We start from the raw sequence: 25,838 nt of genomic DNA on the forward strand, positions 1-25,838 counted from the left end.
GAATTCAGCTCTTATTCTCTAAATGACACCTATCTCTTCTGGTAACGATTATGTTTTAAAAATCAAACAACATTCTCCTAATCGTTTTATATTAACAGTCTAGCCTCACTTACCGGGCGTCCAAACTCCAGTTCTGAAAAGAATTTATACCAGGGCTCATTTTCTAAATCTATGTCATCTGGATTTATGCGATCAGTCTGGAGCAGATGTGAAGGAAAAGGGAAGGAAAAGTCACACTGAGCTAAGTGAGGGCAACGCTGTGAGGCATGAAAAACACACACGTTCGCACACAAACATGCATCAACTTTCATCCAACAAATCTCAGCCAGAGAGAACAGAGGAGGTAAAGTAAAATGAGTCAAATTAGGATATGAAGATTTAGCTCCGATGGCGTCACTTAAGCCCTAGTTGTTTTCTCTGCCATCATTTCTGGTTTTCGCCTTAGCTGGATGCATAAACTCTAACAGACTCTCTGTGACGGTGAGGTTGAGCACTGATAGCCCAGCAAGGTATTAAAACAGGCTCAACTCCGTCCCCAAGTAGCTCTTCTGGGCGAGTGCCTCCATCGCCCCTGCCCTCGGGGTCCCAGTGAGCGAGCCTGCCTTCTGCTCACAGTTGACTTGGGTCCAGGCACTTGGAGAGCCTCGGGGAGGGAAGGGGGGTCGTGGGAAGAGATACAAGGTCGGGGGAGGAGTGAGCGTGCTGGGAGACTGTTAGCGGGTCGCTGGACATGAAGACCCCGGAAGTCTCGGTGAGAGAGAAAAGGGCAGCAAGGTGGGGGGTGACGGTGAGTAGCCAGCCTCCGATTATCTTCTCAGCTTCTGGGGAACAAGGGCTACACCTGAACTTCCCGACGGCATGAGTTAAAGAAGGAAGGAGCTCACCCGGATGGGGGAGAGAGCCGGGGCGCACGGGCTTGGTGCGGGGATACTGGTCCTGGGCGGAGGGGAGGGGCTACCAGTTACTTCTCCGCAGGGTGACATAGAAATAGGCTTCCGGCCAGGGTCCCTTGGAACAGGTGTCGGAGTGGTTGGGAGAGGGGGCTGCAAGAAAAAGGGGTGAAGGACAAACTGATTGATTAGATAGAGCTTCTTGGTGGAAGCCAACAGGACGCCAGCTAGCAGTGCGTTGTGCTCTGCCTTAAGTCTGGCAGAAGAAAACGTTCCAGGAAAGTAAATGGCCCCAGGGGCCCCCAGATAGTTTAGGTCTGATCCGGAACACTGAAAGAAGTGTGAAGAGCCTTTACAAAGCGAAGAAAGTCACGTTTTATGAAACCCCAAATATCACCTACCTGTCCACCTTGAGCTAGAGATATGGATGTTAGTGGGGAGGGGTTTTTCATATGGTCAGTCAAGGGTTGGGAAAGAGAAGAGAAAATCCAACCCTGGTTAACATTCTAGACAAAAACTAAAAAAAAAATTTTATAGTTGACTTTCACCCCCCAGTGGTTTCTGAATGTCATATTTAAGGTACAAAAACTAGGACTGTTAATATAAGCAGGTTGAAAAAAATATATACAATTGCTTTGATAATAGGAAAAAAAAAAGCATTTACTTTACCCAGCAATATCCTTAATGATTTTAAATAATACATGCCTGACCAGATTGATTCAGGCTACTGATTTTACATTCAAAAGGGATGCTTAAAGTACTACGTGTGGGTTATGACTTCTTTGAGAATTCACTGTTTAATCACTAAGTTGTGTCCAGCTCTTTTGTGACACCATGGACTGTAATCGGCCAGGATCCCGTCTGTGGGATTTTCCAGGCAACAGTGCTGGAGTGGGTTGGTGTTTCCTTCTCCATCACATGACACTAATTAAATGTGGAGGAGCTGGATGGTAGTATTTTAAGTCAGGGGGGAAAAAAAGCTCCTGTTTTCTAAAAGCCATTCACCTGGGCCAGGAGAGGACATATTCCAAGAGGTCTGTGATGTGCTCACGGCCTCAAACTGGATCCTTAGATTCTCTTCCAAGCCCTAAAGCTCTCAAGGACCCGTACTGAGTAACTTGATGTCAGCTCCAGAAGAAATGCTCTACAACCTCTGAGGTACGCCATATTCAAACAGAAGCCATTGTTTGACCCTAGCTTGTCCAAGTGTTTTGTTGGCCTGTTGCATTCCCAATTGTTTTGTTAATAACACACGATCTGTATTTAATAATCAATTATATCCAAAGTCTTTTAACAGATGTGCTTTTTATTTCAGTATTTTCTGAGATTGTGATAGTAGTTACAGGCAGTGATAGAAAAAGTCTGAGACATCATAACAGAAGTGAAAGGGCCTACAATACCCAAAACATGTGGTGACCAAAGTGATAAAGACCATGTAGTAACCTTGTAACACACTTAATGATGGGGTGCTAAGTGAGTAAAAACAGATTATGATACTAGTTATGGCGGTGTCACAAAGCTTGTGCCTGGACAAACACAGTGCTGAGACTTCTTTTCAAATATTATTATCCTGTACTATTATAACATTATGGAAAACACTGTATGATTACTATGAAAAATGCTGCAGAAATCTTGAGATGTATTCTCCATTTAGTCAGCATTATATTTGGTTTACATTTCAGAAGTAATGAAATGGATAGAAAATATTCTGGTAAATAATTTACCATTTCTTTAATTTAAAAACTTGTTTTAATTTATTTCTGAGTTGATAGTGCAAAAGTAGTAATTGAGATTTTGATGGTACTAAAATATTATTTTTCTCCAATTATCATTTAGATTATAGCTGCAGCATGTAGGCATTTTGTGGAGTAGTTTGGCTGGAGCTGATTTTTAGGGTAAATGATATTAGAATTTTCCAGTAATTTTGTTCTGTGTGTAAGAGGCCCAGTACTGGTTCCAGAGGAGAATAATCTTTAACTTTTTCAAATCTTGCTGTTTCTCATGCTACACCTTTAATAACATTGTTAATTCTTGATTTTAAAATCTCTGTTTTCATGTATGGTACTTTATTTTTGCGAAGGGGAGACAGAAACTTCTCTTAAGAGAAAACATATGTTTAAAAAACGTTTTGAACAGTAGAGGGCAGCAAATTTGCTAAACAAATAAGTATGTTTTCCAGAGGTTACAACTTCACTCTGATTTCCATCTTAAAAGTATATATATACAGCAAACAAATATACCAAGTTCTGGTTTATAGAAATCTATTTCAGTGATAGACTAGGGAAAAGGGAAAATACTGTCTACCATCCCGCATCCCACCTCAGAGCGGCAACTTCCCAAACTTATAATTTTGTAGAATAAAGCTTCAATTTACTGTTTCAATGGGCACATGCTAATAGAAATTAGAAGAGAACCCAGCCCCCACCACCCCCCACCCCCGTCTATCGCCCCCCCAACACACACATAACGATCATTAGCAGTTATCCATAACTTTGGGACGTAATGAAAGGCATAGGCTTGAGCAGAGCCTGCCTGGTAAAGAAACGCCAAGTGGCAGAACTGGAATTTTCTCTTTGCTGCGATTGACCTTTTGAATCCCTTTAGTCAGGCAACAATTAAATGTATTATGTAGCAACCTAGAGTCACCCTAAGGCACAGAGGGGCCTCATGGAAGTCAGTGATGCACATTCGGATGGTCAGCCCACAGACAGACAGACATACTCATGATCTCACAAAACAGCTCTCCATGAGTGACTCGAAAGTGTTTTCAATTGTTCAACACAAATGTTAACATCCACAAATATTTAGGAGGCATAACCATGCTCATAAAAGACAACAGAAGAGCAGAGATACTGCTACACCTCTTTCTACCCTCTTTGGGTCTCCTCTCATTTTGAAAAACGCAGCACACCTGTGCTCACAGTGAACGCTGGGTCATCAGGGCAAGAGGAAGGTGTGTAAGAAAACCTAAAACTACGAATCACATTCGATTCTTATTTAAAGGTAACCTATTTTTCAAGTTTTGTTTTCTACAGTTGAAAAGAAATGTGTTGCTTTTCAGGTTATAAAAATTCTACTGCTCTCAGTATTCTTATTGCAGGCATGGGGTTTCTGTTTGCAGTTCTGAACAAAAAGAAATTGTCAGTGTCATTTGGTTCTTTATAACTTATGCTCATTAGGTTTTTAAGCTTTAATGATGTTGGCTACTGTGTTTTACATTTACTGAGATTCCACAGTAAATGCTTGACACATTGTTAGTCCGGACAATTTTTTATGGTTTAAACCAACAGATGAAACTCTCAATTTTTATAGCTTAAGCTTCTAGTGACAATCTTCACTGAAAGAAGTTTAAGTTCACCAAGGGTTTAAATTGCATTTCAACCCTGCACTGTCTTCAGAGTTTGTTTGCTCACTTTTATCATGTGTGGGTTTAGTTACAGTAGAGAAAGATTACATCTCCACGTTATTTTCTATTTTCAAGCATAAAGGTGTTCTAAACCACTGCTTAATTGAATTTATTTTAACTTGGTTCACCTGTAAACATATCCAACCCAGAGAGGATGTAGAATTTTTATTAATATAATCCCAGGAGAGAGTTTATATGATTGTCTCATGGAATCAATTGTGGTTCAAGTCAGTTTAAGATAAATTCCTGGTGATTGCAGAGTACTTTTCCAGATCAAACATGAGGGCCATTTAATCATCATTCCTGAATTTATAGTCAACTGAGTATGTAGGCTCTTCCAAAAAACTGTATTCACTTTTACTTTCCTATTAAAGAATTCCATTAATTAAAGTACATTCCATTGATTTCTAAGGAAGAGGAGGGGAGGACTTCTGTTCAAATAGCACTGTCTCCTCTCCCCACTGCATGTGCCAAGGAGTCAGGGAACCACAGTTACCAACAGCAGCGTGTGGGACCCCTCGTGTGTGCTTTGACGGAGACTGGGGGTGCCTTTCGTCCCTAGAAACATACAGACTTCACAGATAAGCAACAGAACAAGGATTCCATCCCACCAACTTGACCACTAACTCCAAGGGTAAGACCTATCCCCATTCCCTTATTATTAATTCAATGTGTCTTTACTGAGCACCTACCCTGTGCCAGGCATTGCTCTAGGTGCTAGGGATTCAACTGCTGCACCAGATATGGTCCCTGCCTTCAAGGAGCTTAAAGTCTAATGAGGGGCACAGACAAGTCAGCAGGCCATTTCAATTCAGGGTGGTGAGGCACAGCGTGCCTTAGGGGGGCTCCTCACAGCAGGGGAAGCTGGCACCTAGTGTCTAGAAGTTAGGGTGGTGCCCTGGGGGAAGTGAGCCAGGCTGAGTAGGAGATATGGACTTTCCCTGGGAGGAAAGAGGTGGTGGAGAGAGCATTCCTGGCCGAGGGGCAGCTGGACAGAGGTCCAGGGAGGAGGGCGTGCAGAGCACTCTGTAGAGCTGCAACGTGCTGAGACAGGAAGGTCTGGGAGATACTCGGGGCTGCAGAGGTCAGCGGGGCCAGACCACGAGGGTTTTTGTGTATTATGTTAAGGAACTTGCTTTTGCTCTAAGGACCCTTGAAAGCCAGGAGAAAGTTTTGAGCAGGAGGCTTTCTAAGGTTGTCGTAGCTATGGTGTGGAGACGAGATTGGAGAATTTGGGAAATGAGTTAGTGGCTGACATTCCAATCCAGGTGTGGACAGTGGTGGGCCAGATGGACAGAGAAGGGCAGTTGGTGCTTCTCCCAGGAGGCAGGACTTTGAGATGGTTGGGGAGAGGGGAATCCAAGATGACACTTGGGAAGACTGGGCAGACGATGGCATAATCTCGGAATTCAAAAGAGAAGCAGAGAGTAACCTAGCTGTGGTGTATACCTTACAGAAATTAAAGATGAAAAGAGCCAAGGAATGCTCACAGACTGTCTTGGAGTAAATACACGAGAGAGCTAAACCCTGCAGTCCTTACCTGCAGTCCCATCCCTCTTATTTAGCAAACCTGCTCCCTATCCTCTCTCTCATGTGTCTAAGACAGTCTCAAATCTATCAAAATAGCAAGACATATCCAGTCTCTGCAACCCTGCCCTGCGTCAACCCCCTCCCCCCCTTTTTTTCTGGTTTAGAGAGGCAATTGGAATGGATTCAGGGTTGATGAAAAGAAGATACTAGACTAGCCGAGCCCTATAATAAAAAGCCTGGCCAAAATGATACAGATGACTGGCTGAGATCATCTTGCATAAGGCTGGCTCTCAGCAAAATTGTTTAGGAGGGATAAACATTTTGGTTCTTTCTGTTTCTTCTTAGATAGCCATTCTCACGATTTTCCAAGTTTCTAGGTTCCTTTCACGGCCCTTTTCCTGTGGCGGCAGAGAGCTATCGATATCCGAATCTTCAACCACACCCGCCCTCCAGATCTTTCTGTTCCTTTTAGAGCTAGTTCAGTATATTGGGTAAATTGGTTTTGTGTCTTAACTATAATACTCAGGGCCCAGGTTGCTGGTCAGATAAATCCAGTACACTAATTTATTATAAATGAACAAATTAACTTATGCTAAGCAAATTAAATAATCAAATCATCTAATTAAGGTGATGACTACTAGCTAAACGTGTTTGCAGTTTAGCATCGTCCAGGTGACGAAATGCACCAGGTGTGAGTCTGCCTGGGCTCAATTCCCAGGTGCAATGCTCACCAGCCACGGGAAGCTGGGCAAGGTTACTGAGCAAGTGTTCAGTCTCTGTATCTGTAAGATGGGAATTCCATACATTTACGTCATAGAATTGGTGGATCATTATATGGTAATAAGGCATGAATTACAAGGCCTGACATCTTAAGTGCGTGCTCAATAAGGAGCTACAACTATTGCTATTGCTTTTGTCATTGCTGTTTTTAAACTTGGAGCCTTCAAGGCATTAACCCAAAGACATAACTAAAGTGGACATTTCTTTCAGACAGGGCCTGTGAATAAGCTCTTGAGGGGGGCAAATTCATTGTGTATCTCCGTTTTAACCACACTGGAGATGGTCTACTTCTTACAAATGTGTCTACTCCAGGTTCCTTGAGGTAAAGACTATGTCTTGCTCATTGCCATGTCCTCTGCACCTAATACAATGCCTGGCACATGGGTGGTGCTTCATAAATTTTGTTGCATGAGTAAATACTAGAAATATCCTGATGGACAGCTTCCAAGATCAATCCTATTTCCTGACACCAAAGCTGCAAAAGCATTCCAGGACAATTACAACCCCCATCATCCTAAGGGTCTCAGATATTGTTAGAATGATCATTAATGTTTTGGTAACTACATTTAACTCTGAGACTCATATTGCATGATGATTTTGATCTTTTCCATTTTATGCAATGGCGAATTCACGGTTCTCATCCTAAAAATTTCAAAGACCATGATATTCTCATCCTAAAAATTTCAAAGATCATGGTATTAAATCATATAACTTAGTGAATGAGTTATATGTTTGCAGTGGAACCTGCAATTCAGTGGTGTTCATTTTTTTTTCTTTCAGTTTTTCTGGTAAAGTCCTGCTACTCTAAAAGATACAAGTTAATTTGAAGAAAGGCAAAGAAGGTCTAGAAAAATATCCTGTATGAATTATGTGATTATAAGGTTTTGAAACATGTTTCTCAAGAACATAACCATAAACACAGGGTTTGAAAACTAAATCAAGGACACTCATATTGGGTGTGGTGCGCAACAGTTTCTAATCAAATTTCAGGGCTGACCTTATATATAATGATGTGGCTTCCTGGGGACTCGTAAAGGTACTAACAAAGAAAACTCTCTATTTTCTGTTCACTGACACCTAAAATTCTTTCAAGACAAGGACAAGAATAAACTGCACAATTGTTTCTCTAGAAGCAGGTTTTGATAGAAATGATGCATAGGAATTTTAGAATTTCAAAGAGATCCTGAAGGCGTTGGTCAAGGAGAGAGAGCAGAGGACTCAGAAAGGAGGATTAGGGGAATTAAAAGAGGGCCAAGGAAAAGCCTGTTTGTTAAACTGCACTTTGAGGAGACATGCGGTTATTTTCACCATTATAGATCTTTTCCTTTGCAGATAATTAAAACATATAATTGGAAAAAATGCTGCAAAGTTAAATATAATCTTGATCCATTAGATTGACAATCAGTCAGGAGACTTGAGGCTTGGTAACCTGAGAGAGATTTAATAAGAATCAATTAAAACAACTTGTTATAAAAAAGGGCATTTGGAAAATTTCCCTTGAAGTTAAAGAAATATTAAGAAACCAATAATGGAAATGAAGGGATGGAACTGCCTGATCCCTTTGTATCAGAGAGGTCCAAGAACGATTGCTCTCACTGGCAATGTAGATGGGCAATTCAGTGCGGCATTTGAGTATTCTTTTACTTTAAAAAAAAATTAAATTCAGGATCATGATTAGGCATAGTTATAGTTCCATGCCAATGAGTCCTATATTTGGTGGGTAGGGACAGTATATTAGTGAGTGCATCTTTGATTCTGAGATAAGATGCACAAGTCATGATAAACAACAAACATGATTTTTTTAATAATGCCAACTAATTACCTTGGTGATAAAAATTGCTAAACAATATGAAGTTCAGGTTTATTTGGGAACCCAGGAAGCCTAGAGAACTGGCATTCTGTTTAATGACAAGTGCTTACTGGTCTTTCATGCTGCAGAATGGAGGACTTCCCAGGTTCATATTCAAAAATACTCCTCGGCTCAGAACGGAATTTCCTTGTGTCTACTTTTCTGTCTGGAGGATCCCAGTCATGCCTAGAAATCAACAACAAGTTACATATTAAAATCATTCTCTATGCTTAAAGCCATTGTATAAAACCACTGAATATCTGTTTTCAAAGTTAATTCTGATATAGACTTTTTTTAAGTGTCTCAGGGTAAAATGTTACCCTGAAAAAAATAAAAGCACATTTATGTTCTGTTTTACATAAATGATTTAAAGAAAGCCATTTCTTTGCTTTCATGTTGTATATCCCTCTGTTTTTTTCATGCAAGGATGTGCCTCCTGCTGGTTCAGTAAGTCAGATGAGGGGTCTGTGCAATAGATACGCAGTCAGTGATGTGCTAGTGAACCCTGGGGTCACAAATGGCAACTACGTATGTTTGTGTTTAGAGTAAGTGGTGGCTACCCGCCAAAGTCCTGTGAGTTTATCCCATCACTCTGTGACCTGGCGTTCTTGATCTGAAGTGACAGGGAGTAATGCACATGCCGTGTTTGATCTTGTTTATCTTGCAAATGGCATCGTAGTTTGTCTGCAAAAAGTGCTAAAGTATCACTTGGGTTGCTGTCCATAGGAGCAAGTTGTTTGACAGGCTAGACCCTCCATGGTTTAGCCTTGAAAAACCAGAGCCTGGCATGTATTCTGCACATAGGAGTCCTTGGAATCAGCTCTTTTCCTTGAACTAACATCCTTCAAGAGGCAGTCAAAGAGGGACTTCAAAAGTAAAACTCTTCTAGGTAGCTGAGGCTGAAGAAGGCTTCCTTTGGGAGGATCACTTTTGAGGAAGAAGAATTTTCTGACTATAGATGGGGGCAGTTCTGACCCATGGAATGGGATGAAATTCCAACTCTGTGGCAGGTTGGAGACAGACATATTCTACAAGACAGGAGAGCTAGGGGAAAGCAGGTCCTGGCTTTCTAGTAAATTGATGAGCACTATTCAGCAGAGAAGAAAGCATTCTAGAAAATTTTAAGGGATTATCATGTTTCTTAAGGAAAGATTAACTTTTACTAGACATATAGGACAAATAATACATTTAAGTCTGAGTTAATCTTGGTTCTTTATGGCAGAGATACTATTTTGTGTCTAGACTTATTTCTCAAATTTAAGATACCATACATGTCTAAACATATACTAAACATATAATAGTCATGAAGAGATGGCATTAAAATGAGAATCTCTTCACGTATAATGTATGTCTGTCTTTGTGCTGTCTTGTAACCTATATGATCATCAATTACTCCTCATGGTACAGCAGGGTGTTGAATATAATTTCTGGGATGGGTCAGATAGGTGGATGCTTAATAGTTAAGCATATTAATACTAAATAATCCTTACATTTATATTTATTATTGCTAGTATAGGATGAGCTGTGGCTTTAGTCAGAGCCAGGTGTGAGTCTGGCTTGGGCATACTAGCTGCATGGGTTGAGCAACTTACTTTGGTTTTTGAAACTACAGTTTTTTCCCTCTCTAAAATGGGTTTAAAATAGAGCATGTCTCATTGGGTTGTGTTCAGAATTAAGTGATACAATACAGGAAAAGTACTTAGATGAGTGCTCGTAGTGAGGTCTCAATGAAGATTACCTATAAGTAGGGCTATCAGTCATTATCCTAATAAAAATGGCACAATAAAAGTGTGTTTATAAATTTTTATTTTTGTTTGAATAGTTTCTATAAATGTATTTCAGTGGGGAAATTAAAATTAGTGTGTGGAAATGAGCCACAGGTAGACACCTGTTAACTAATGCCTTACTTATGAATAAGCTTTTCTGTACTTTTGGATATCAGAGGGGAAATTTTAAATCATTAATAGTCCTAACAGTTCAAATCTGAGGAACCTGAAATTTAACTGCATAGTCTCTGACCTGCTATGCCAAAGGGGAGTGGGTGTCCATTATTTCTGTTTGTCATATGCATTTATTGATCAAAGAGTGGAGATGGCGCTCTGTTACTTCAAGTCTAACTAAGGTGACTAGGGTATTATGAGGCAGGAGTATGAACTGCTGCACTCTTGATAGAGGAGGTCACTTTACTGGTTAATAAGATGATACGGATAAGGTTACACGCAAACCATCTTAGTAACGTAAGCTCCGAGTCTTCTGCTGAATGCCGTGTGGGATCAGTTATATCCTAAACTTACTACTGGACACTTTGTGGGGGAAAAGCCTTACTTTTCTGTTGAAGACCGATCTCTTGCTCGAAAGGGCGGAACCGGAGGAACAGGCGGGGGAGGGACGGGGGAGGAAGCATCCTTGAACGCATTGGTGCCGTTGTCGGAGTGGCTCTTGGAGAGCGGTCTGTAGGTCTGGGTCTTGGCAGCAGGGTGTGACTGAGTACTGTAGGGCGAGTTGTAGAGGCCTGTCAGGAGGCACAGAACGGCAGAACAAAAACAGGACAGAGACAAGGGACGTTTTTAAAGTGCATCACGCTATTTGTAATAAATAAAAATCCTGTTATTTATTTACAAAATATCCCATGATTTTACCAAGATTATTATCAGTAGACATATTCATAATGAATGCATTGAATGATATGCCCTTGATTGATTAATATTATTCATCATTATTGATTCATTAATGTGTTGTAGACACAAGCATTGGTTACAGTGAATCTTCATCAATTATTATGGAATTAGTAATAATTCAGACCGGTACCAGAAACAGACTTACAGATACTTAGCAAATTTGCTCCTGGATAATGTAAACTAATAACATGTTTCCAATTATCTTCTGTTACTTTAGAAGCTTTGATTTGTATATAGTAATTGACATGTTAATTACAATCATATAAAATATTGAGCAAGTTATCTACATGCTGTGCAGGGCATAAGGAAACTTAAACCCTCAATAAGCTCATAGTGCATCTCTGGAAAAGAGACATGATTAGAATTATGATTGAAAATAATTGGTAACATATGATAAAGGCCACATGCGGAAACTTATATTAGGAATTAAAATTTTAGAAGATGGTAGATTGGTTGGAGAAGATATAAAAAACTGAGGGCACTAGAGTGAGCCCTGAAGGTTTGGGCGGGTAGGGGAAGAAGTTGTGGAGATGGCAGAGGAAAAAAAGAGGCAGAAAGTACAAAGCATAGAACAGTACCATGCAAGGTTAGTAAAAGGGGAAGAGACTGACTATAGTTGCTTTGTCTACCGATTAAATGGTAAAGCTTTCTAAAGGGGTCTGTGAGTTGATAGGTAACTACTGTTCAATTTACTAATTATTCATGGATACAAACCTCAGTATGAAAAATAATTATAAAAATTCTGAGTTTCCTGCCACCTCAGTCTTTCGAGCTATTACTATTTTCACTCTTCTGCTTCTCCTGGAAGCCCATGCACATAGGCTATGACAAATAAGATACAGTCTATACACTTTTGTTTTGCCTCAGTTCCACAGTTAGACTTCAACTGTAGTGCTTTTTAAGAACAAAACAACAGACCCAAAATGGAGTCACTCATGCTAAGCCCCACGTCACGAAACCGAGACTTAACCTAGTTACAGTTTTGACTCTCCCAGAAACAGAATCTTAAACCAGTCCACCAGGATTTGCCTGGTCAGCATGAGTTAGACACTCTGCCTCACAGACCTCTACCCTCCCCTCAAGAAGAGTAACCTCCGAGCAATGTGCTGGCTTTTCTCTTTGGTATAACTTCCTTGTTCCCACTTCCCTCTGCCTTTTTAAAGTCTTTCCTTGCATTCAGCTCCTAGGTGCTCCTTTCTGTATGCTAGATTGAATGCCACCTGATTCGTAAATCGTCATATAAAGTCAATAAGATCTTTGAAATTTTCTCAATTGGGTTTTGCATTTTAACAGGCTAAACCCAAGAGGGGAGTTAGTAGTACCTGTGACCAGCATATAAAAGTTGAGGGACTCTTAGGAGGCCGCCTGCTATCATCTAGAGGAGTGAGGGCTGAAAGCCAGATTCTTGCAGCTTGTTGAGCTTGTTCTCCTTGTATTTTTTTTCCCTCTATTTGTCCTTGGACGCTAGTAGCAGAATCCTCAACTGTTACAAAAGGCCTGAGTGCTGGCCTTCAAGTGTCACAGAGAGGGCAGCCTCATCTAGTTCAGGGGCCAGGCTGACCCAGGGGACCCTGACAGGAGGTTGCAGCTGCCAAAGGGGACGTAGGCCCCCGAGCCTGTTCTAAGAAGGGAATACAGACACAGTGCTGTAGTCCTGAGCCCGGAACTGGCAAGTGACTGGAGGCCCCATGAGGGATCCCCCGATGTGATATTTAGAAGACACCTGCGATCAGAAACATTTTTTAGGGGTCCCTCATTCCAGCCTGCAAGCATCCCCAAGACACCAACTCACAGAAACACTAGTGGAAATGCCCAGGGCTGAAGCCGTTCCATCATGACCACCGGCAGCTCTGAGTCAGAAGAGTGGCCCGGCAAACGGGGATTTTTAAAAAACTTTCTATGAATGGTTGCATTTGGAGCAAAAGCATGGACAGGGTCACAAAATACTTTGCTTGACTTGTTTTACTGTGAAGTGTAATCCAAAAGATCTTACGCAATTATAACAATTCTCCACTGATAAAAGGAGACCTTTTTATCTTACTTTGTACCCCTATTACAGTATGTTCTTCCCTGCTGTCCTTCACATTTTGGTTAAACATTCCTGAAGCAGAGAGAATAAACTAACAGTGGGGATGAAGGAGATAAAATAGTATTAGTTCTCATTTGCATGAGAAAAGATCCACATTTTTTGTTACACATGCTGAGAAAAGAAAGAGGAAAAAAAAAAAAAGCGTCTTCCTAATTGTAGAAACTGAAATCGTGCACTCAGAGTGGTTAAAAAAAAAGTGGGAAGTTCTTCCACGCATGGCAAGGCACAGTGTATTCATGGCAAGCAAGGAAACCAGCCTACCTGCATTATATGTATAAGGAGTATTATACATGTCTGTGTCATCATCTAGAAAATGAAACATAAATATTATGGTAATACAGATTCGGTCACCACATCCTATCAAGACGGCAGAACTTCAGGGAAACAACAGATCTGTTAGAAGGCTAACATGGTTTGCCGAGTTCATAATACCATTTAAAAATTTTCAAATATTATGTTTTGTTTTTGTTTTGCTGGGTCTCTGCAAATTGACTTCTCTGGTCTGTAACAGCTTTGCTCTGGCGCCCACTTCACAGCATACAGACGTCAGTCCCTTTCCCCCCTTTCCACCTGTTCTGGATCCTGAATTTCCTTTAGTAAGTACTTTAAAGATCTCTTATCAACTTGGTGAGACCCAGCTATGGCCCACTCTCTTGACATGGGGTGGATCTGTGTGGATAGAGGAATCATGAGTTTGTTTAAGCAGACAATAGCCAGGCTTGTTTATACTGTGAACAGGGGAGGATGAATGGATAAGGCCAGAGCCTCTGGTACTCCTCGAGGCTCATCTTCTAAGAGGCTTTCTGGCAGCTCAGGGGTGAAGAAGCAGCACAGGTGTCTGGGAATTGAGGGGTGACCTAGTGGCTCAGATGGTAAGGAATCTGCTTGCAATGCAGGAGACCCTGGGTTTGATCCCTGGGTCAGGAAGATCCCCTGGAGAAGGAAATGATAACCCACTCCAGTATTCTTGCCTGGAGAATTCCATAGACAGAGGAATATGGCAGGCTACAGTCCATGGGGTCACAAAGAATCAGACTGGACTGAGTGACTAACACTTAACACTGAGAGTAAGGAGGAGTGTTGAAAAGAAGGGAGGGCCATGAAGTTTGCTAGAATCTTGACATTTTGTGTGAAACAAAACTGCACAGAAGAGTACGTCTTCTTCCACCCACAAGGACCTGATCCGAAAACAGAACTACATACCCGGCTTGTGAACCATGTGGATTTGCTTAAACATGGTCTTGTACCAGTCCTTCGGTCTGTCAACTGTCTGTAAAAGAAAATGTCCAAAGGTTACAAAACTGGTCACAAATAGACCTTGTTCCTCTTTCTATATTTTACCTTTTTTCATAGCAGATTCTGTGATACAATTTTCACTTTATTATTTCATGATGACAACATCACATTATTGACCAGGGGATTTTTGTAGAAATTAACACCTGTGGCTGGTGATTTGTTATGTAAGTGAATATTGAAACACTCAGGTCAATAATGGTTGGGCAACAAAAGATGTATTAATACATCTCTGGTCAATAAGCTGATATCAGTAATTTATCCAGGCATACCCACACTTTGTAAACATATTACCCCTTGTTTGAGTTTAGGCTGAGCTGGAATATTATATGCTATGGTTTTTTTTTTTTCCCAAGTCACAGCTGTGCCTAGCCCTGGGTAATTGATATTTCCATGAGCTTATTTATATAAAATTAGCTAAACTGAGCAAATTCTGAGAGATAGTGAAGGACAGGGAAGCCTGGTATGCTGCAGTTCATGGGGTTACAAAGAGTTGGACCCAACTTAGTGACTGAACAACAACAAGAAGTTGAATCAAAGCTATCATTTTGTAATTATAGTTCGTAGTTATAGTTTTTTGTTTCACCCCTTTTGGTGATAATTATCATTATCCATAAAAACTTGTTAGTATACTATTCAATACATTATTTTTAAAATTAACTGGGGAATATTTTACATGTAAACTGTATTCTGATCATTGGCTTAAATTAGAGAAATAAAAATTTGATATTTACTAGTCTAAGTTAATAAAATACTGAATATAGTAAATAATTTAGTGTCCTGGAGCAAGTCCAAAAATGTAGCTATTGCTTCAAAACTCCTCTAACATAATAATAAAATGTTGGCAGTATCTGCTTTGCTAAACTGTAAGTTCCTTAAAAGCAGAAGCTTCTTATCCACTCTGCTTTTGACATAATATAAACAGTAGGCTACAGTGGAAAGCTGAGATTAATGTCAGATCAACCTAGATTCAATTCTTAGTTCCTTTAATTACTGTTTAATATTTCCCAGCAATGTGAATCTGGGCGAGTGAGGTAACCTTATAGAGCCTCAGTTTTCTCTAAGATGAAATAATTATATCCACATCATAGAATTGTTTTGGAAAATGAAAGAGACATGTATGCAAAAAGATCTAAAACAGTGGCTAGAATATAAGAAATGTTCCATAAGTCGTAACAGTAGAAAGCCTCAAATATTTACAGAATAAAATAATGAATGACCCAGGTTTTTGGATAAAAGTCTGTCTAATAGTATACCTGTAAATGGGTACATATGCTTTATAATCATAATCAAGATTTTGCTTGGCAAGATGTTCACCTCAGCTCTTCCAAGGTTATTCTGGTGAGAAACATGACCGTTCTGTATATGGTAACTAAATATACCATTTTTTTAGATAGTTCTTTTCATATAAAACATTCCGCTAGGACAGCCATAAAAATAGTCGTGTGTTTGTTACATTGAACTTTGGTGTACATTTTATATCCTGATTTTTCTCTCCAGTGTGGTTATTGTGTTTTTCTTCTGGAAACTGAGAGTTTGTGCTATATCTAAATTTCTTTTGCTAAGAATATCTGATTCCGATAATCACCACAAATATAGAGTAGCATCGGGGGCTACTTAACTTTGTTGGAAATCACTTCTTCATTCATTCTAGGCTCTTTTTACAGTGGAAATATTGGGTGGATCACTGGCTGACTTTATACTCAAATGGTGGGAGCTGTGGGGGAGGTAGTGATAAAGCAACAGTCTAGCTGTTATTTGCTGGTTTAAACAAAGTAGCTGAACTTGTATTTTTAAGAGACATTTAGTTTCATAAAAGATGGATTTCTTTTTTTTATTAAGCTTTAATTCCTTTGTAGTCTTTAGCAATAAAAAATAAGACATAACACTGTATAAACATGTTTCCCAGCCATACCTGAACACCACCGATGGCAATGGGGAAGCTGAATAAGTGAGTTATATCACTGTATATGGCAAGGTATCCTGACAGACGGGATTTTTTTCCCTTCACTTGCCGGAGGGCACATATCAGGCAGGATCTTCGTTCTGCCATCTGCTAGCTTTATATGGTGAGCACTGAGATGCCAGAAAATGCCCAAGTTGGTTGACAAAGAGGAATATGAACCTGGTAAATGGGAACACTTAAACTCTCCATCTCTTTCTCAAAGAAGTCTTCTAAACATTTAAAGTTCCCTTTATATATGTCCTCATGTAGGTTGTTGCAGCAAATATTGAGATTAAGTAAACAGAAGTCTCCTTGAATTTGAGAAAGTTTACTTTCTTATGTGTTCTTCAAAATGGTTTTGCCTGGACAGTAGCTATTAGTAAATCACTCTTTGGTTGTTTTCTCGAACTTGGCTGAATAAACCTGAAAATTTACATTCCTGTAGTTTACAAAACATCAGAACTCAACAGTGATTTATCAGGCAGAGATTTCCAAAAAGGGAAGAGACACGTATTTTCTACCCACCAGTGTTCATTGTTCTGTTCTGTTTTTTCCCCTTTCCAGCTTTGAAAAGGCTCTAACGGTGTTATATTTGAAGTAGAAGAAAAGAATCTTGTACTTCAGTTAACTAGTTGGCCTTAATTACACAATCTTGTGGGAGCTGGACCCCAGCGGGTTTTGTTGTTGTTGTTAAGGACGGCAGTAAAAGGCTGACATAGACGTCCCAGGTCACATGAGAGAGGGCAGTCTGGGGAGCTGCTCCCCTTCCTGCAAATAGCTCAAAGGTGCGTTTGTTTAACTCCTGGCCTTCTAGAGCTTCTAGGTTACTTTACAAAATTCTGTTTCCTTGGTCTATGGAAATTGAGAGAGATAGTGTATATAAAGAGACCTAGCCCAACACCTAGAATGTGTCTAAAAGGAGCCTGGAGTCTAAAATGTCTGAGACCGTGAGACTATAAAATGGCACATGGACACAGCGCTGCCTTTGGTGTGCACCCTGAGCGGAAAGCCCGTGTGAAGTAATGTAAGTCAGATAATCATTGCTTTCTCTGCAGATGAGAAAGGAAAACAGCCTTGGAGATTCTTGGCCTGCTGTGGCTCTGAGATGGCCTGACTCCACATTTATAAACACAGCTATACTTGGGGATGTGCCGTGCGGGGCTGACAAATAAGAAATGTGAATGAGTCTTCAGACCTGTACCTTTTTTGTAAACTTTGAAACGTCTACAGAGGAGCCTGGCTGTACATAAAAATGCTGGTTCCTTATAAGGAACTTCTGAGTTGCTTATATTTTATTTTCTGTTTTATAGAAGGGAAGCTTGCATCAAATGTCTAGTATATGCTTTTGTTTATGCATATCTAAACATGCTTTTCATTTGGCAGTAGATAAAATACTATAAAATTTTTAACATTTTTTGATTTTTCACTAACCATCTCTAACATCTCAGTTTTTTCTTTTTAAAATGTGAAAGCAAGGCCTTGTTATTTAAGAAAATTATATCTAATGGATAAAAACAGTTCTAACTTTGCAGTGTACTGATTAAAAACACACCTAGAGATCTCAGATAAAATGAGTCTATATTATGTACACAGAATCAGACATCTCTAATCTGTGTATCTATTATGTTTCAAGGGTCAGTTTAAAAAAACCAGTGACACTGTACCGGTCTGGCACTGTATCCCTACTCTATTAGGAAAAATAAATTCTAATTAAAGCATTTGGGGTCAGAAATCTTAAAAAAGAAACATACAACAAAGCGCCACCACCAGAAACATGCAGTCATTGTAAGATTAAAAATGTCAGTCCCGATCCCGAACTTTTCCTGTCACTTAAATATGACAACTATTGGTGCCAACATAGATTTTTTAGGTCTTTAAAAGTAGCCACATTCAACATTCCCAGAATCTCATGAGTCTAAAGCCCTAGCAATGACTCTACAGACTTACCTTCTGACTTCCCTAATACAGATGCTTGGAATAATTAATTTTTAACTCTTATCTCAGATCGTGGGATCCATGTAATAAATGCAAATTCAAGGAGAGAAGAACCTCCACCCACCCCCACTCTCTGTCTTTCCTTCTCTTTGAGCAGATTCCAATTGCCCCCACCTCTTTTTCTGATCTAATGCCCAGTCTTTTCCTCTCTCTCACCCCGCCCCCCCCCCCGAGGTTTGCATTCCAAACCGGCCGCCCTCCGTAGCCTCCCAGCCGGGTGTGCGGACCCGCGTACACAGCGGGCGCCACGATCCCTGCCCGCCCCCCGTTTCACCTGCAGAGGTGCCGCGGCTCTCATCCTGGCGCCCTGTCTTCCTCCCCGCAGGCTAGCACAAACCTCCTCTCCAAGTGGACTGGCTCAGCCAGCAGCTGCCTGCCCGAGCTCGGCCTCTGCCGCTGCCGAACTCTGCCAGAAGGGGCTGCCCCAACACACTCAACAATGATCTGGCAGAGTTTACAGACTGGAGGGGAAAAAAAAAAACCCAACCCAAACACTTTCACTGATCGCCCCGAGAGCTCTCGGCAGGCACAGCCGAGGAGGGACACCCAAATGTGATGTGTATTTTCCGCGGACAGCTTTTCCTTTCTCTGACATGAACGCCCTTCCCTCCAATCATCAGGCTTCTCAACTCCCAATCCAGGGCTCCCAATCTCCTGGCGGTAAGGCATGTCCGTCCATCTCCAGACACAAATCACTGGCTTATTCGCAGCGCACGTGAGACTTAAGTGCAGCCAAAGAATTCACATTTAATTCTCCCTTCTCTCTTCTCTCTCTGTTGCCCTAACTCCCCTTGGTAAAAGGTGAAGGCAAACAAAGCTTACAGGATCACAATTTTCGTGCTTTTTTAATCGAAATAAGAGAAACAGATTGGGTCATTATCTTCAATGGACAGTTCCTTTTCTCTGCCCACACGCAGCATAATATTCATGAGAATTCAGATGGCACAGTGGGCAATCCTCATTATATAAGAGTGTAGGAATGCACAAAGCCATCGACAATCCATCCTTTGTGGAGGCTTGCACAGCCCCAGAGCAACGCGGGCGCTGGCATTTCCTACCGTTCTGATTGCTGTGGGGATTCCGGATTCATCCACCGGCCCGATCCCTGGGTAGTGGGGTGCCTTGATGACTGTCACTCTCTTCTCCTCCTCAGAGGACCTGTACAGGGGTATGGAGCTGCCCACGCTGCCGTCCAGAGACTGGGCATGCTGGGGATATGCCTCCGAGGAATCTGCGGAGAAGATGTGGTGAAATATATTTGATGCACAAGGAATCAGATTAATGGAGCCTCATATTCATGCCTACTATAATATAGTATATTATAATTATGTGTAATTACATAGTTATATGTGATTAATTATGCATAAATATATAATACAATGGTCTTTGTTGGTGGCTCAGACAGTAAAGAATCTGCCTGCAATGCAGGAGGCCCAGGTTTGATCCCTGGGTCAGGAAAATCCCCTGGAGAAGGGAATGGCAACCCACTACACTATTCTTGCCTGGAAAATCCCATGGACAGAGGAGCCTGGTGGGCTACAGTCCATGGGCTTGCAGAGAGTCAGGCATAACTGAGCAAATAACACACATGTAATACTACATTTATAAATAAATATAGAGTGTATTTGTATCAGTATATCTTCCAGCTCATTTATCTTAAATTTGAGTCACTCATTGTTAACATGTAGGTATATATTAAACCAGGCTCCTCTGTCCATGGGGATTCTTCAGGCAAGAATACTGGAGTGGGTTGCCATGCATTCCTCCAGGGGATCTTCCCAACCCAGGGATCAAACCCAGGTCTCCTGCTTCGCAGGCAGATTCTTTACCATCTGAGCCACCAGGGAAGCCCAAGAATTTGGAATGCGTAGCCTGTCCCTTCTGCAGGGGATCTTCCTGACCCAGGAATAGAACTGGGGTCTCCTGCATTGCAGGCAATTCTTTATCAGCTGAGCTACCAGGGAAGCCCCATATTATATTTATAAATAAATATAGAGTGTATTTCCATCACTATTTCTTCTAACTCATTTATCTTAAATTTGAGCCACTCATTGTTAACATGTAGGTATATACTGCTTGGCCCTCTGAAAACAAGATCTTCATCATCCAGTGACAGGGGTTAAGGGGAAGAATAGTATTTGTTGAAAGATCATGTGGCCGTGTGGCCACCACTGTGTTAAGAAAGTGCTTTTGAGATTTTCCTGGTGGGTCCAGTGATGACGACTTCCTAATCACATCAGGAAATCTTCACATCCAAACATATACTTGAATGTTAAGGCATATAAGTAAAGAAATGATCATAAGGTATTAGTATTAATTTTTATCTAAGACTCCATGATGGCCTTAATAGCTTTGTTTTTACTTTAAAGAAGCAAAAATCATGACCTCTCACCCCTGGGATGTGAAAGTTGCCATAAGCATACAGTTTGGCTGAGATTTATCACATTCTTATTTTCAAGCCATCTTTGTTAACTTTTGTACTTTTGTAAGAAACAAAGAGGACATAGGTGTACTATATATTCCACTTATAGTATACAGGTATTTATGAAAATCTACATTATTATCATTTATTTAGTACAATTGATGATATGACTTTCTGTTTTTCGAAAGTAAATTTCAAAATTTTGCTGACCAAGTATGACCCTCAGCCATGGTTTGCCAGGTCTGTTACTCATGTAAGTTGGGTCTTTTTTTTCTTTTTTAATGTGGATAAGGAAGCCTTTATGTCAGGGTAGCAGTCATTGATTACATATAAGTATAGATATAGATATAGCAGATCTAAAAAAAATCTAAAAAGATACGACTGTGTTTTGTGGCAGAACTTCATAAGATATTTTAAAAAATGGACTCATCATTGTAAGGATAAATAAAGATAAGACCTCTTCAAACTAAAATCCATTGTAACATTTATAACTTCTATACTCTATGTTTTGGTTTGCAACAGAAAAGCTTTTTTCAATCCACTTCAAATTTATGATGAAGGATAAATAAGGCTAAGAATAAAACTGCTTTATATGCTATTGTATGTAAAAGTAATATCTTTCCCAAGCAACTCCAAATTAAGATACAAAGTGACATTTGACTCTGATTTTCCATTTAATTATGGAAAGGATTTGAGTGGACAACCACAATGCTAGTATTTCTATCAAATATTTTTTGAGCAGTGAGTATGTGCAAAGTCCCAGTCTAAACAGTGTTAACTCTGTCTTAATATGTGGTTCAGAAGAATCTATGAACTAAATGCTTACATAATACAAGTTAGCCTTTTATTTTATTATGCTCTTATATGTCACTAACTCTCATTTTCAGTCTTTTTGTCCTCAACTTTATAAAGTTCTTTAGGGCAGAATAGTTCCTCTAGGCAGAATTTGTTCAATATTTATCTACAGAATTTCTTTCTGTGTAGTATAGTTTTTATGTAAAATCGACCCATTGATATGTTCTAATATAAAAATCTGTCCGTCCTCAAGTATTTACATATTTTATTTGTTGGAGTGGGAGGGGCAAAACTGTGTTCATTAAGAGAGACAAAGAGGACAGTCTAACTTTGATAATAATTATTTGGAAAAATATTATGGCAAGGGTAATTTGTAGAATTTTACTATAGATGTGTGCTCATGCATAGCTCCATAAAGAATCTAAATATATCAGACTCCTATTATAATACTACACCACAGATTGCTTATATAAGGGCAGTGTTTTGGCACAAAGACGTTCTACTTTCTTATACTCTAAAAGGACATCATTGTAAGATTCACAGATGATCCCAGGAGCAGCCTTAGAGAAGGAGCAAGTATATTTAGACTTCTGCTTAATGAGTCTCATGGCTCCATGTAAGTCTTATAATTAGAGAGCTTTTGCTGGCCACAGAAGTTTGAGTTGCATAATCCATAGGCTGGGTGTTCCTGGGTAAATTAATACCCTCATTTTCTTTCAATACACAGTGTCAGGGATGAGAAGATGCTGTCTACTGTCAATGAAGACATGGGAGTTAAAGCCCTGTCTAGTTCCTTTCTCTTTGCTGCTTGGTGGTGTCCAGAGGATTGGTCTCCTGCTTTTCTGAGAGGTAGGTTGGGGTCACGTGGCCCTCTGCCGGTTTCCCTGTTTCCGGCTGTCCTTCAGGCCTTCCAGTTGCTAAGCATGGAAACTTTTCCAGCTTCAATTCAGATGATGGTTTGATTTGGTCAGTTTCCCAATGTTTGGGTTTTTTCTTTACCTTTTTAAAAGCCAAGAAATACTTATTACATTATCTTCTAAATTGTCCTAACATATTTTGCTTCATAAAAATATTTGTAGAATTATATAGCACAGCTTCTCTTCCAGGAGGCCCTAAATGAAATTATGTCTTAAAATTTATGTGGCTGTTCTAATGTTCATTTCTTTTTCTGGAGGAGAACTCTATCTTTGACTTAATTCACCAAAGATTTAGAAATAACTTTCTATAAAATTCTTGAATCATTTAAAGGAACTCACACCCCTGTCTGATGGTCTTCTGGTCTCGGTTCCAACAGCAGTTTACTACTTTGTGAGGCGCCTGTCCCCTTGTTAGGCTGTTTTAATTGCTAAACCGTTCTCTAATGAAAGCTTTTCCATGAAAGAAAGGGCTGTCTCGAACATAGATGGTATTTGTCTCCCATGGAAATGCACTGCCTCATGGAATGTTCTCCTGGTACATGTGCACTCACTTCTCCCTAAATGGCCATCTCTTTCTTTCTACACCATCACCCCAAATATCTAATAGCCTTCTACACACACACACACACACACACACACACACACGCAGTCATCGTCTTGGAATAGCTGGGTGTCTATTTTCTCCAGTGTTGAATCCTCTGCCTTTAATTCCTCTCCTAGGATAGGCTCCTTAAAAAAGTGGAGTGTTGCATGTTTCTTCCTTTTCCAAAAATTATTTGGATGCTTTATGTATTCGTCATGTGGTTTGTACCTGCTATATTGAAATTGTCATGAAAATCATGACTATCAGATGACTTACCAAGTGACCGGCCATGCTGCATGATCATGCTTGAATTGAGTGAGCCTGGTAGCGAGTAAGCAGAAGGGGAAAACGGCCTTTGATAGTAACTCATTGGACTCACAGTGCCTCCAGAGTTTCCATTCACTGTTATCTGGCTCTGAGAAAAGTGCAAAGACATCGTGTTAAAGCACAAATTCCCCTATATGCCTCACTCCTTTAGACGGCAATAAAGACTTCCACTCACATGACAGGAATCAGCTGTCACGTGTTTATTTACTTTGAAACTGATGTCGAGAAGGACATGGCACTGTTTTTCAGTGTCTTCTCTATCTTCATTTACTTTGAAAATCACTCCCTTTTTATGGTAGAGACCATAGGAGGTGACGAGGGGAATGGAAGCAGCTGACCACTGGGCACTCTGCTAACAGTGATGTCCAAAGATCTCATAGGAGTCAGTTACGATACACACGAGGGTGAATCTGTTCTTATGTCATGACTTAAGTGGTCCGAACACTGTCATACTGCTCTGCGTGTGGGATTTGAAATGAATGTTCTTTGACAAGAAGAAAGGGATTGGCTCTCAGGTTTAATCTTGGATGTATATCCTCTAGTGAATCAGTGTTTCCAGGGCAAGGTGACTAACAGAAGGAGGATAATTGTTTGGATTTATATGTCCTGAAGCAGTCTATTCTGGAAGAATCAAATACTTGGCAAAGCAACAGAAAGATGTGTTAAATCTCTGGCTACTTCCTGCTCTCATCTCCCTTTTTAGCCCTTGATAGTAATACTAGTTTGTTGTTTTGATTGCTTTATATCAGTATTTTCATATTCCCATTGGTGTTTCAAGATTCCTGTTGGAAATTGTGATATATATGCTTTTTAAACATATTTTTTTTCTGTATAACATGCAACCTGGGGCTAATAGCATAGTAGATATTCAGTAGATACATATTAAAATTGAATTGAATCAGCTCAGTTCAGAAAGGTTGAGCTCACTGCTATTAAGCTTGCCTGTCTGTCCACAATGCAGCACTGGGCATTGGTATAATGCGTGCAAATAAGATAAAACGTTAGCAAGAGCACTTAGTTAAAATACAGCTGAATACAGTACACACACAACACACATATGCATACAGATAAAGAACCATAATTTGTGAACTTAATCTACTTATTTGAAAGCAATTAAACTTTTGTTGTATAGGCCTGAAACATAGGTAGTCAATTAATTTCACATTTCCATGATTTCTCACTTCAAAGCAGATGTTTTCAAATCATGTAGAATTAATCTAATTTTGTTACTTTCTAGCCATGCCACATCTGTCCTAAAGTCAGTAAGCATTTCATTACAATGAGTGTGCTTAACGATGAAGTACTTCTCTGAGCGGTTACAGAAATTACTCTCCTATTATAAGCAACTCTGTCTTGAGGGTCGTCTAACTTAGAGCACTGGCCATTCAAATAAGTATGATGCACAGATCTCCCATAATGCTTCAGAATGCTTATATACCTTTGATGAATAATTCAATAATATTTTTGCCTCGTGGTCCAAATCCAGTTTGGTTGATCTTTGTAAATATATTTTCAATATTATTGTTATAATGTGTTTGAATTAACGTTAAAGGTAGGAGAACTAAAAACTATCATGTTTTGTAACTAAACTTAGGAAAGCTGCCCTTCCTTCTATCTTGATGGTTTCAATAACAATGGCTATGGGTTAAAAAAAAAAAATAAACACTGCAAGGAGATTTAGTCTTTCATCATGTTAAATCAATTAGGATTTTACTAATTGAATACTACTATTAGAACTTTAGAATGTATTTTATTGTTATATGACATGATTATTAGGAAAGCCATCTCATGGAGAAAGTATATGCAATTTATGCTGCTTAACAAGCCACTTAAACTCAGAATCTAAAACAATAAACGTAAAAAAATAAAAAATAAAAAATAAAACAATAAACGTTTATTACTGCACTGCAAAGAAAAAAAAGGAAGTTCAGTTACAGTTAGCTCCACAAGGATATATGTATCCCTTTCAGGCATACATACAGTATACGTAATTGAAAATCTGCACCATAAAATTTTGAAGCACTTCAGTCATTCATAAATCATTTATTAGGGGCTGCTTGTCAAACAGACATATGTAAATGATATAAATATGTATGGAAAATATTTATATTTAATCTAAATGGAAGGCAAATTATTGCTATATAAAACAATAAATATTCATAAATTTCTATACTGGAACAGTTTGGGAAACTGGTTCCAAAAAATTCATATGGCTAAATTTTTGCAGTGCAGATTAAGATTATTTACATTATTTACTCCTGTTGGACAGATGGGTTCAAAAGATGTAGCTGTTAATGAAGGGGCAGCAAGAATTAATATCATACAGTGAGTAATCTTGT

At 39.7% G+C, this 25,838-nt stretch overlaps 1 protein-coding gene and 1 long non-coding RNA gene across 24 annotated transcripts in view; one reads left to right on the forward strand and one right to left on the reverse strand.

The window, feature by feature from the left end:
* Positions 1-22,549, forward strand: part of LOC122432466 — a 111,799-nt gene extending 89,250 nt beyond the window's left edge. Inside the window, exon 4 of the long non-coding RNA XR_006266833.1 lies at positions 22,400-22,549. This is a non-coding gene — a long non-coding RNA (uncharacterized LOC122432466). The remainder of the gene's footprint in view (positions 1-22,399) is intronic.
* Positions 1-25,838, reverse strand: part of SORBS2 (sorbin and SH3 domain containing 2) — a 205,080-nt gene that overhangs the window by 52,999 nt on the left and 126,243 nt on the right. For 7 of the 23 annotated variants that reach the window (XM_043454405.1, XM_043454387.1, XM_043454386.1 and 4 more), the window contains 8 exons: positions 23,449-23,587; positions 19,514-19,686; positions 14,426-14,492; positions 13,484-13,528; positions 10,781-10,967; positions 8,527-8,641; positions 885-1,043; positions 114-197 (listed from right to left, as the gene is read on the reverse strand). In XM_043454405.1, coding sequence (XP_043310340.1) covers positions 114-197; positions 885-1,043; positions 8,527-8,641; positions 10,781-10,967; positions 13,484-13,528; positions 14,426-14,492; positions 19,514-19,686; positions 23,449-23,587 — 969 coding nt within the window. Of the gene's footprint in view, positions 1-113; positions 198-884; positions 1,044-8,526; positions 8,642-10,780; positions 10,968-13,483; positions 13,529-14,425; positions 14,493-18,729; positions 19,065-19,513; positions 19,687-23,448; positions 23,588-25,838 lie in introns of those variants that run through there. The other 16 variants (XM_043454399.1, XM_043454406.1, XM_043454396.1 and 13 more) reach the window with 6 other exon arrangements.

Source organism: Cervus canadensis, chromosome 31, assembly GCF_019320065.1.
Source record: "Cervus canadensis isolate Bull #8, Minnesota chromosome 31, ASM1932006v1, whole genome shotgun sequence".
Taxonomy (NCBI): domain Eukaryota; kingdom Metazoa; phylum Chordata; class Mammalia; order Artiodactyla; family Cervidae; genus Cervus; species Cervus canadensis.